At 39.9% G+C, this 13,060-nt stretch overlaps 1 protein-coding gene across 2 annotated transcripts in view; it reads left to right on the plus strand.

Annotated features, from left to right (window-relative positions):
- Positions 1-9,881, plus strand: part of SDCBP (syndecan binding protein) — a 44,342-nt gene extending 34,461 nt beyond the window's left edge. The window contains exons 4-9 of one of the 2 annotated variants that reach the window (XM_030553144.1): positions 130-239; positions 624-782; positions 3,834-4,009; positions 5,760-5,931; positions 6,653-6,744; positions 9,101-9,881. In XM_030553144.1, coding sequence (XP_030409004.1) covers positions 130-239; positions 624-782; positions 3,834-4,009; positions 5,760-5,931; positions 6,653-6,744; positions 9,101-9,155 — 764 coding nt within the window. In that variant the 3' untranslated portion in view covers positions 9,156-9,881. Of the gene's footprint in view, positions 1-129; positions 240-620; positions 783-3,833; positions 4,010-5,759; positions 5,932-6,652; positions 6,745-9,100 lie in introns of both variants that reach the window. The other variant, XM_030553143.1, reaches the window with a different exon arrangement.
- Positions 9,882-13,060: the final 3,179 nt, after the last annotated feature.

Below are 13,060 nucleotides of genomic sequence, written 5' to 3' on the forward strand. Positions count from 1 at the left end.
AATACCCACTTTGTCAGGCGTAGGAAGTGATGTTCTAGTAAATCAGTAAATGCTTATTCACTAAAATACTAAATATTTTCTGTATTCTAAATAGTGAATCGTTTATTTTGCATTTTTTTCTTTCAATAGGCCTCTATCCCAGACTATACCCAGAACTTTCTGAGTACATGGGTCTGAGTCTTAATGAAGAAGAGGTACAGAAAAACTTGCCAGTGGTTGCAGATACACAGTCTCAGGGAGTAAGTACCATTCAATTAAACCTCATCTTTAGAAAACACACAGAGAGAGAGAATATTTGTTAACAAAATAACTTGCTCTTAGAAATAGGACTCCCCATATTCTATTTAGTGGATTATACTTCTGGTCATTACCACAGTTAAACAGTGATGGATTAATGATCTTAAGAGGCTAAGTCATTCCATCTCTAGAGCTTACCTTTCAGTAAGAACTTTGTATAAAGAAATTTTTACTAAACCTTAACAATTTTATTGCCCCCAAAATAACTAAAGACAGACATCTTAAAATTTAATTTGTGTGAAAATGTGATTTCATTTTGACTGACATGTCTACGCAAGTAGCTGTCCTAAGTAGTTCAGTATTGTGCGGTTTTTAATCATCAGCAGCTGGTAACAAGACCCTCCGCTGTGAATTATATGGTGGCTCCAGTAACTGGAAATGATGTTGGAATTCGCAGAGCAGAGATTAAACAAGGTATCCGTGAAATAATTGTATGTAAAGATCAGGATGGAAAAATTGGACTTCGTCTTAAATCTATAGACAATGTAAGTATATGGAAAATTAATTCTGTCTTGCTTCTGTAGATCAGTAACTGAATCCTGGTGTAATAAAAAATGAAATAGTATGGGAGTGTGAATTGCTGATACAAAGGCATGTATTTGTGTTTAATACAAAATGGGGTAAACTTCTACCTAGTGTATAATGTTTCTAGTATCTTTTTATCTATGGCTGCTATTTTGTCTTCCATTAATGCTTTCAAAATATACTAATAGATTAAAGATCTAAACTTCAGTACTACGTAATGATTTACTTTTATATAAATGTATAGAAGCAACTGGCTTATGTACTACTTGTATGTTTAGTACCCAAGTTTACATATAGCACCTTTTTATATAGTAAGTACAGATTGTGACAGATTTCCCTCCCCCAGCATGCCACTTGGAACTGGGGTACCTGGGCTCCCTCTCACACTGTGCTGCTGTGACAAGCTGCAGACATGCTCCCAGTCTTACACTTCCACCAGCATTCACACAGGTAGGGACACACCTAGCTGCAGTTCTCTGACCAGCCACTGCATCTGAACAAACTAGAGAGAGGCTACAGCCAAAATAACCACCAGTTTCCCAGCCTAGGACCCTAGAGCTGTACTTTCCCGCCCTGGTACAAACCCCAACCCAGTATGAATTTATTATCCAGTTCACCTCCCCCTAAATGTAGAGAGGAAATACAACAGCCCCTCTGAGCTAAGATTCCCATGGACATCACTTCAAACTCACTGGTTTAGGTTAAAACATAAAATACATTTATTAACTACAAAGATTTTAAGTTGTTATAGGTGATAGCAAACAGATCAAAGCAGATTGCATTTTTGTTTATTTACTGGGTGAACTAAGCTTAACATACTCGAAAGATAGGATTTGAATTAACAATATCTTACCCTTACAGATAACATAAGCGGGCTGCAAAGTCTACACCTGCTTTGCAGCTTGGGATGCCCAGTTGTTTCATAAACAGACTAGAAATGCCTTTAGCCTAGGTCTAGCACTTCCCCCAGTTCAGTCTTTGTTCCTCAGGTTTTTCCAGGAGTCATCTTGTGTGGGGAGTGAAGAACTACTGATGTCACTCCTCTGCCTTATATAGTTTTAGCATATGGCAGGAACCCTTTGTTTCAAAACTTGGTTCCCAAACTGGTTTGTAGAAAAATACTGACATCCAAGATGGAGTCCAGAGACATGTGGACTTTCAATGTTATAGCAGCCATTGCTTACGGGCTGGCCAAAATGCCCACAGGAAGGTTAATCTATTCCACAGTCCATTGTCTTTGCTGATGGGCTATCAGCCCCGTCTGGCTTCTTCATTGTAGCTGAAAGGCAAGTTGTGGGTCTCACCCAGAGTAAGCACATTGAAATATAGATACGTAGTCACTCTTCCTAATTTTAGATACAAAAATGATACATGCATGCAAAGCATATTCAGCAAATCATAACTTTTCCAATGACACCTCACATGACCCATCTTGTACAAAATGCATCGTAATTATGCTATAATTGTATCATAATATCACTGAAGAATAAGGGGTGCAGTGTGACAGATATTGGACACCTTTCAGCTATCTGCTGTAGTACTTGTTAAATGGCATTTTGGTCACTAGCTCAGTAACTTTAGTCTTCATTCATAAACTTTTGATGGGTAACACATTGCAATTTAATTTCTCATTGTGCTATTAACCGCTGGTAAGAGTGCCTGCATCACCTTTAGATTAGGACAATGTACTACTGATGGGGAGCATTAGGGAAAGTGAAGCTCTGATTTGGCCTACACTATCCACTAAAAGCGACAGAGCCCTGTGCCACTTTATAGACTAACAGAAGTATTGGAGCATAAGCTTCTGTGGGCGAATATCCGCTTCGTCAGACGCATGTGCTTATGCTCCAATACTTCTGCTAGTCTATAAGGTGCCACAGGACTGTGTCGCTTTTTACAGATCCAGATTAACAAGGCTACCCCTCTGATACTTGACTATCTACAAAGAGCAACACCAAAGTATGCTTTTTTTTATTCTCCTTTGTGGTGACCAAAGGTGCAAAGAAATCATTTTAACGTCTCTGCAGCCAGTCTCTCCTCATTGTGGCCTCTGACTATTCCCAGCCGTGAAACAAACATGTTAACTTGTCACATTCTTAAAAGTGATCTGCAAAATCAGGAGAAACTGGGCTTGTGTCGAAGGTATCCAAAGTTTAATTATCTTATGGCTTTTTTTAAACTAAAAATTCTGGTGTGGTCTACCTTGGAAGACCCTAAGGCTTTGTCTGCATTTCAGAAACATCCCACTATTGTCAACACTGATTCAGCGGAACAGGTGTTAGCAATGTTGTGTGTCCTAGCACAAGTGGGGTTTAGCTTTCAGCACCTCTTCATGAAAGTGAAGCAAGAGCAAGTCTAATCAGCATGGTGTTGATTACCATAATTGCAGACACAACCCCATCTACATCAGGGCTCCCAGGACTGCTAGTTTTGCTTTGTAACTGTAGACAGGGTCCATGATGACCAAAGCACTACTAAAACAACCTTACAGGAACAAAGCTGAGTAGTTCAAGAGGAAGGGATTTTCAGTCAACTGTTTTGACATCTGTTTATCTCAGAGTAGCATTTGAGATATGTAAAATCCATTGCTAAAGATTCACTATCCTTCATCACTTAATGTAAGTCTTTAAAGCTCACAATAAACCTGCTTTGAGACACCAAGAGATCCTGCAGTAAAATCAGGGATTATGGAGACTAGTCTTCCTGATAATTCTGTGGTGGTAATACTTCTTCATTTTTTAAAATGAAAAACAAGATTTCAGGCCTTCATTGTATCAGAAAAGGATTAATAAGCCTTTTAGCTTTTGTAGGTCACCTTTGTCTGTGTTTTAAAAAAAAAATTGCCTATTCATCTCCTGTATTATATCTTTATTTTTAATAGGTTGAACAACTGCACCTATCTTCTGCTTGCTGTTTATGTATACTTTATGTAATATATAAAATAGGCACTGGGAACTTTTTCTGACTGTTAATATTCAAGAATAATGATATATTTTTATCACTCCATTTAGGGTATATTTGTCCAGTTAGTACAAGCCAACTCTCCAGCATCTTTAGCCGGTCTGAGGTTTGGGGACCAAGTTCTGCAAATTAATGGTGAAAATTGTGCAGGATGGAGCTCTGAGAAATCCCATAAAGTTCTCAAGCAGGCTTCAGGGGAGAGAATTTCGATGATTATTCGTGACAGGTACAACTATCAAATAAAAATGGAAAGTGTTCATTATTATTTATTTGTATTGCCATAGTACAATGGGCCCCAAGTCCAGGCATGGCAAGTGTCTTCTGTGTTTAAGCAACAAACACACATAACAAAGACTATCCCTGACCCAAAGAGCTTACAGTCCTAAGTAGTTCAGAAGCTTCCTTTTCATGTCTAATATTTCAGGAGTAAATCTGTTAAATTAAAACTTGGCAAGGGCTAACTCTGTCTCAGGCAGGTACTCTGCAATGTTTCTTGCAAACTCTGCCAATGCAATTCTCCTTAGGTTTTTGCTACTTTGGTCTAGGCCTCTTTCGAACAGAAAAAAGTGTACATGTATCTCCAGACAATTTCCTTTGCTATCTGACTAGACAGATAGCTCAAGGTTCTGAGCTATTGATAGCAGAGCCACTGGTACTCAATTATTTCCAAGATTTTTGCCTTAAAATATGTCTTTACATATAAATGCATACAGTATTTTGGTATTGATTTGGAATCCTAATTTTCATGTTGAAAGCTTTGAAGTTACCCTTTAAACCAGGGTCTCTAGCAATACAGACTTGTACCATTTTAATTAGTGGTGTGTTTTTTACACTGTTAGTTAAACTGAAATAAGTGTCTGCATAAAATAAAATACAAAAAAAAATTGCCTATTCATCTCCTGCATTACATCTTTCTTGCACTGAACTTAAACTGGTTTAAAAACACACCAGTGCAGGTTTGTATGTGGGCAAGTATTAAGCCTTCAGAAAGGAGACCAGCGATCTAACTGATGTTACTATATGTGCCAATGCTATTTTAGTTACCTTGTAACACTTGCAGACCAATCCATTCTACAAGAACATGTAATTTAAAATGTAAATGAATATATGTTAAAGATGGTGGGAATCTTACTTATTTCATGTGGTCTAGGGGAATATAGGTAAAAAGCCAAAAAAATGCTTATAGCCTGAGTGGGGAAAATAAGCTTACAGTATTAAGTGAAGTAGCTGGTTATATATGGCTGTTTCTGCATATAGTTGAATGTATGGGTGTGTAGAGCAGTGATTCTCAAAGCCAGTCTGCCGCTTGTTCAGGGAAAGCCCCTGGCGGGCCATACCAGTTTTTTTTACCTGCCATGTTTGCAGGCGGCTCCAGGCCAATGGGGGCTGTGGGAGGGGCAGCCAGCACATCTCTCAGCCTGTGCTGCTTCCCGCAGTCCCCATTGGCCTGGAGCGGCAAACTGTAGCCAGTGGGAGCTGCAGTCAGCTGAACCTGTGGATGTGGCAGATAAACAAACTGGCCCAGCCTCCTAGGGGCTTTCCCTGAACAAGCGGCAGACAGGCTTTGAGAACCACTGGTACATTAGTCACCTAAAATACCATAGTCTCTTTCAACACTGAAGTGTACTCTTTTTTTCACATTTTGTATTAGAATCATAACTTGAAACTGAAATGGCAGTTACTCATAAAATTGAATAATCAAAACTGAATTCTGTGAATGTACTATATCTTAATTTGTATATTTTTTTATAAATACTATTCACGTTGTTAGCTAAAATAACAGTATTGAGAACAGACATTTCAGACAAAAGGAATACTTGTAGGACAAAGGGATTGTAAATGTTATATATTATGGGATACACTAACAGCTCTACAGGTCTTTAGTAGTAACTCTAATCTGTTGTGGAATTGATCAGTATATGTTGAATGCTTACTGAATATAGTACAATTGTATGTTGTGAACATATTTCTTACAGGCCTTTTGAACGAACTCTTACTATGCATAAGGACAGCACAGGTCATGTTGGCTTCATATTCAAAAATGGAAAAGTAACCTCAATAGTAAAAGACAGTTCTGCTGCTAGAAATGGACTTCTTACAGAGCACAACATGTGTGAAATAAATGGCCAGAATGTAATTGGACTGAAGGTAAAGTAATGTGCTTTACAAAAACAAATTCAGTGTAACAATAGTCCTATCTTCGTACTCTTCTGAGAGGGGAGTGGTGCTTTTAGAAGACTTTTTTTTTTTTCTTTTTTTGGTAGTATGAGTGTCATTCTGAACACTTAGTGATGTGACTTTTTACCAGTCGATGTAATCAGGAATGCTCAACAAAATTTTAAAATATCTCCATATCAGAGGGTCTTCTATCTGATTATTCCAGTTTACTGTGTGTCGTAGAAGGTAGACATGGCTATTAATAGAGTTAGGCTCTGAACTAGCTTTATCTTAAGTTTTTGTCATCAACTTTCTTAAACTCTGTGTTAGTATAGCTTCTCTAAGAATTGTGTGCATGCTATTTCTTCTCCTGCTCCATCTGGAGACATGAGGTACAGCTTGCTAGATGTTCTCTTGCCAGTATCAACACTGGCAGTGATTGCCATGCAAACTTACGGCTTCCAGTCCAGGGTTTCCTTCTTGTGTCTGGGTACATGCTGACCCTTCTGTTCCAAGACCAGGGAATTTTTAATGATGGTAAAAGCTATTGTTTGGTCCTAGTCTACATTGGATATCTTCCCTTAGTGCTTCTTTGCAGACATTTTGAAAAGGTTCTTTGTGCTCTGTTTATAGTCTGTAGCTGCTAGGCAGATGCAGAAGGATTTCAGGAGTTCAGATCATGAGGTTTTGTTCATTTGTATTTCATTAACAGGACTCCCAAATTGCAGACATATTGGCAACAGCTGGAAATGTTGTGACAATTACTATCATGCCTTCATATATCTTTGAACACATAATTAAGAGGTAAGCAAGAAAACTTTGAATATTTTTTAAAAATAGCTAGTTAGTTGCACAAATCTGCTTCTTAAGTGTTGTGGAAATAATACTCCAATGGACGATTACTCCTTTGGTTTTAGGGTAAATTTTAACTCAAACACAAATGCATTTGAGTCAAGAAAATGCCAAATCTGGCATCAGGCACGCTGTGGAAATGCATTTACGCTAAGGGCTTTGCTGTAATATGTTTCAGTTCACTAACATGAGTTAATCTGAATTTGTAGGGGATGACCATGGAATCCTTTTAAGACAAAAATTTGAAAACCTTGTTTTCTGAAAACAAAAGAGTAAACTGTTACAGAAGAAGTTAGGGGCAAGGAATTAGGTCACTGAAATAGCTTTTATGTGGGAAGTGTGTAACATACAAATTTCCCACAATTTAGACTAGATCTCAGATTATTTTAGAACAATATTTGTATTTCCTTTCAGTCCTGCTATGACTCAGAGTTCATGTGTAATGTTAGAGTAGCTGATTACAGAAATACCTTTTACTTCAAACAGTTGTAAACCTGAAATGGAGTCTTTTGGGACTGGAAAAGCATTGGCTTTAATCCTGTTATTCCATATATATATCTCCTATGCAAAAAATCTGTAATATGTAACTTTCTGCTTCATTAACGTTTTTCAAAGTAACAGCCCTCTTTGAAACTTAGCCAAATAATAATTCAGAGTTCTAATGGATTTTTGAATATAGCAATGTATTTGAAATCTCAAATATTTATCAGTGGTTTGCTGTCAGTTTGGGAGATGTATCAGTTTGGGAGTCCAACAGGTGTCAGTCCTAGGTTCAGCACTATTCAATGTTTTCATTAGTTACTTGGATAATGGAGAGTATGCCTATGACATTAAACTGGGAAGGATTGCAAGCAGTTTGGAAGACAGGCTTAGAATTCAAAGTGACCTCAACAAATTGTAAAATTTTGGTCTGAAATCAGTGAGATTAAATTCAATAAAGATAAGGGCAAAGTACTACACTTAGGAAGGAAAAATCAAATGCACATCTACAAAATAGGAAATAAGTAGCTAGGCAGTAGTCTGCAGAAGAGGATTTGGGGTTTATAGTGGATCATTAGTTGAATATGAGCCAACAAAGTGGTGCAGTTGTGAAAAAGGCTATTATCATTCTGGTGTGTATTAACAGAATTGTCCAATAAATAGTAAGGGCTTGTCTACACAATGAGGCAGTGTGTCCTAGAGGGGAGTGAATCCAGTTGCATACTAATTACCTGTTAGACCGGGGTGGGCAAACTACAGCCCGTGGGCCACATCTGACCCACCAGCCATTTTAATCCGGCCCTTAAGCTCTGTCTGGGGCTTGTCTGCGTGGCCCCCAGAAGCAGCGGCATGTCCTCCCTCCAGCTCCTATGCATAAAGACAACCAGACAGCTCTGATTTGCACACTGCCCTTGCCCCAAGTGCTGCTCCCATTGGCGGGGAACTATGGCCAATGAGAGCTGCAGGGGTGGCGCCTGTGGACAGGGCAGTGCGCAGCAGAGCTATGCGGCACTGCCTCCATGTAGGAGCCAGAGGGGGTACCTGCTGATGCTGCTCCCAGGAGCAACTTGAAGTAAGCACCACTTGGAACATGAACGAACACACACACACACACACACACACACCTACCTCCCTCTGAACCCCTCAGTCCCAGCCTGGAGTCCCCTCCAATACCCTGAACCCCTCATCTCCCCACACACACACCCTGACCCCAATTCTGTGAGCATTCATGGCCCACCATACAACTTGCATACCCAGATATGGCCCTTGGGCCAAAAAGTTTGCCTACCACTGTGTTAGACCATGGTGATGCACTAAAACTTGTCTAGTTTCTGTTAAGCTGGACTAGACTCCACTATTCTCTGTGTAAAACTGAGACATTCGTGCCATCTTAATTTGTGCTTTAGGCCACTGCCACTACCTGAGCACCTGGTTGCAGTATGACAAAAACATATTGCTTTCAATGTTGAGGATGTAAAAAAATAAATACATTATCCTTAGCTGTTACATTTAGCAGTTTCTCTATAGTAGACATCAGACAGAATACACCTCCCAGTTCTGCACCCATATACAAGGTATATTAGAATATTATTTTCTCTGGTAACATACAAGGTAGAATAAAATGCCAACAGTGCAGTTGCCTACTAGTTTTCTGTATCATTTGCTGCAATGTTCTGTTAACCTAGTCAGTCAAAACACTTTGATTTAAAACTTTTGTGTCAAGTATTCTCTAGTTTCTCTTTCTTTGCATTATTTTTTAACAACAAAGTAAGAGTTTGGGGTTTTTTAAACTTAGTAAAAGATACTTTTTCTTTTCCTCACCCCCCAGAATGGCTTCTGGCATCATGAAAAGTCTGATGGACCATACAATCCCTGAAGTCTAAATTTAAAGCCATTGTATTGTATATGCATATGTAATGAGAACTCGGCTAATCTTGGGCTATTATACTCAGCAACTTCTGGATTCTGCACATGAGCCTTCCTTGAGACCAAGAAGAGAGATGCTGCATTGATCATTTACATTATGTCTAGGGCCTGGAACGTTACAGTTCAACATGTTATCTTGTTTATTCATACAAATGTAAGACTTGTTTGTAGTCTAATGCTGATTTTACAAATGTGAAATTTTCAACAAAGCTCTGCTGATCTTTTTCTGTAGGATCATGCTACTCTAGTTGACTACTGTTTCTATGATTATAAGCCATTGCAACTAAAAGAAACTAATTCATGTTTCTTCTGCAAGTGATAGTATCAGTTATCCATGATCTAGAACATACTGCTGCTCTTTGTATGTTCCTTTTCAGATGAATAAGTATTTTTATTGCCTTCTCTTTATAACCATATATTTTGAACAGTATATTTAGAAGACTGACTATTTTAGTGGTAGTGCACTTTTTGTTCAAGTAATCTTCTTGGCAGAAAAAAGCCAATTGAAAACCAAGTTTAGCTAATATTGGCATTAAACCTTAAAGAAGCGCTTTAAATGGTAAAGTATATAGATTGTTACGCTCAACTTTTTACTACTCTTACTTTACAAATTGTAACTCTAATACTCTTAAATTCTGTATCCTTAACCATGTTTAAAAATAAAGTTCAGGAATAACCAAAAATTGCAACACTTTGTGGATTTTTTTAAGATGTAGGATGAACATTTTAAAATGCAGAGTAACATGAGCTTTAAGGATAAATGTTAACCAGGAAGTATATCCTAATTAAATTAAAATTGATACTTTGTGCAAAATGCTATTTCTGGTTGGCATCTGGAAAATGGAAGCCTTCATTCTTTAAGGAGGAGATGGTTTGTTCTTTTGGTAGCTCAACAAGAGTCTAAATCTCCCTTGTGTTACAATTCAAATAACTGTACATTATAAGCTGCTTCAATGGGTTAGCATAGAAATGATTTCCCTTTCCTGTAAATAGTTTTGGCTAGCAGCAGTCTTGGTTTGAAACAGCCCCAGAGCTTTTTAGACTTAAAGGGACACTAACTTAAACATACAAATTACCTACTGTTGCAATTAGCAGCTAATTGATAAAGTTGAATACTTACGGAACAAATGTATTGTAAAGAGCTTCCTGTATTTGTCATATGTGGGGTGTCAATTTCACTCTTTCCGGTTTATGGAGTTACTTTGCCCTGTTTCTTTGAGGGTCTGACCTAGCAATGGGGCAAAACGTTTAGAAATAAATAAATGAAAGGCATTCAGCAGAAAGTGTAATCAGTGAAATTACTTCTAATTTAAAAATTGCCTAGATTTCACGACTGTGCATTCTTAACAGAAAATCTATGCAACTACAAACATTACATCCTTCTCATAGTTTTGAAATGGAGGTTTAATGCATGCTGAAATCACTTTTCCATATTTACTAAGGAAATGGGGCCAGATGATGCCATAGACCAATGATTGCCACAAACTTGTCCTGCTTTGTGCTCTTACTCCAGGGCATCAACTGTTTGAGCATTGGGTTGACCATTGCTTCCTGAATCTAAGCAAAAGTTTGTAGAGGGTAAGCTGCTCCTAAACCAATTCCAGTACAAAAGAAGCCTTTGCCTAAGTGATTGTTCTAGTACGTACAGCTAATTGTGCACTTTGCCTGTCAAAACCTACTGGTCTTGCTTTCTGAATAATGGGAAGGAAAGCTTTCAAGCATGACTCTGGTAAAACCAGAAGGCAACTCCCTTGTGATCTGTTTGAGAATAAGGCTAGGTCTTCACTGGGGCGGTCGACCTAAGATACGCAACTTCAGCTGTGCAAATAGCGTATCTTAGGTCAATTTACCTGGCTGTGAGGACGGCGGCAAGTCGACTGCTGTTGCTTCTCCTCCTCCATTGACATTGCTTCCGCCTCTTGCTGCGGTGGAGTGCTGAAGTTGACAGCAGAGCGATCGGGGATTGATTTTTATCGGGTCTACGCTAGATGCGAAAAATCAATCCCTAATAGATCGATCACTACCCGCTGATCTGGTACCCTAGGGGATGTCTGTGTGGTTGTAATTAACTTCAGTGATGGGAGGCTTAAGTTTCTCAGGCCTCACGAATCATAACTAAGATTATTTTAGGTTGTTTGCAAGCTAAAAATCATCACTGTTGCAGTGAACTTGCCGAAAAAAAGAAGTCCAACTGATCAACAAAGGCTTTGTTCTGATCTTAGGGAATGTTGAAGGAGAATGTACTAAACTCCCACTCTATTAAAATGCAGTAGCTGTTCAGGCTCAATCCAGTTGTTGCTGCTTATAGAGGGAAAAACTACCTCCTTTCCTGAAGAGAAGCAGATACATGCCATAGTCATTCTAGGAGTCAGTCGGACAGGAAAGAGATACACAGTGGGAAGGGAGTCAGGTTCCCTGTTCTGGCATTGATTTCCTGTGTGACTTTGGCCAAGTCATTGAGGCTAAGAGCCTCAAAGGCATCTAGGTGCCTAACTCCCATTGACTACAGAAGCCAGCAAACCAAGCTAGTTAGTAGGAAATGCTGAAGGGAAGGAGGGGGACCTAAGCCTTGCCCCTCAGAGTTAGGCACTGCCCTTTGCACTGGTTCTGCTCAGTAGGTAGGCTAAATTGGTCAGAGGGATTTCAAACCTAGGTCCTCTGTATCCCAGGTGTTTTCCCAAAGCACTAGGCTACTATATGTTCTGGGGCAGACAGCCTCCCCAAATTCCCAATCTGCTTAGCCCTAGCTGCCATCACTGAGGCTTGTCTTGGGAATGCCTTCTGGTGCTCAGATGCCACTGCAGAGATAGGGGACCAAATAGCTACCTTGAGACTCCCATTTGGGTTAAGGTGTGAGTGAGGCCATTTAGCTCTGGGAGAGCATCAGGATCTAGGTGGCTTCATCTGTATCCACAGCTGTGTGTGTGGAGGGGGGAGCTGTGAAGGGGAGTTAGGTGGCTAACTCCTTTTGTGACTCTAGTTCCAAGGTTCTGCCTAGGCAGTAGTGCTTCATTCAAATTCTCTATGTAGGTTTGCCATGGGGAAGGGATGGCATTTATGCCCCAGTTTTTCAAACCTCTTGTGGGATTAACACCCCCCCTGCTGTCAAGCAATAGCACTGCCTTGGGCAAGATGCTGGGAGAGGGTGCACCATTATGTTAAATAGTCTGTTTTCTTGCCCTACAAGCACCCACAGTCATCTACTGGGACTGTGTTGAGACCTGAGCCTCTCCCATGAGGCTGTGCGTGAATCACCTAGACCAGGTAGACAGACTGATGGGTGCAGGGCTTGAGCTAGTATACTAAAAACAGCAGTGATGTCATTGCATGAGAATGCTTGAGAGCCCATGCTGCAATGTCCGTACTTTTGGCTCAAGCCCATTAATACAAGTCTGTCTAGCTCAGGTGGAAAGCTTGCTCCCAGCTGCAGAGTAGACAAACCCATGATTATGCTGGTATTTGATAGCATCAGCTGATGCTGTTTGGGTGAAGCATACTCAGCTGCTCTGCTGCACCCTTACTCTTCAGAAGAGCAGGGAGAGATGAGGTCTCAGGCTCATCTGGCTTTCAAATGGACACAGGCCCTATGCAGCCTCAGGGCTGACTCTTCCCTGTGGGGTGGAAGATACACCCCACTACTCTGGCTTCAGCACACCCTTCCACCAAAGATGGGAATGGGAGTTCATCAGCTAATGCTGCTTTGCCTCTGTGTTGATTCACAGCACAGCACTGTTTCACAAGGCTCCAAAAGCACTGGTGCAGATTGATGTCTGTTGTTACCTCTTCAACCAGCACCACTGCTATCTGCACCAGCTCTGAGTCCTGTACTGAGCCTGTCCTCCAGCACTGATCACTGCTCCAC

This window comes from Gopherus evgoodei, chromosome 2 (genome assembly GCF_007399415.2).
Source record: "Gopherus evgoodei ecotype Sinaloan lineage chromosome 2, rGopEvg1_v1.p, whole genome shotgun sequence".
In the NCBI taxonomy this organism is placed as follows: domain Eukaryota; kingdom Metazoa; phylum Chordata; order Testudines; family Testudinidae; genus Gopherus; species Gopherus evgoodei.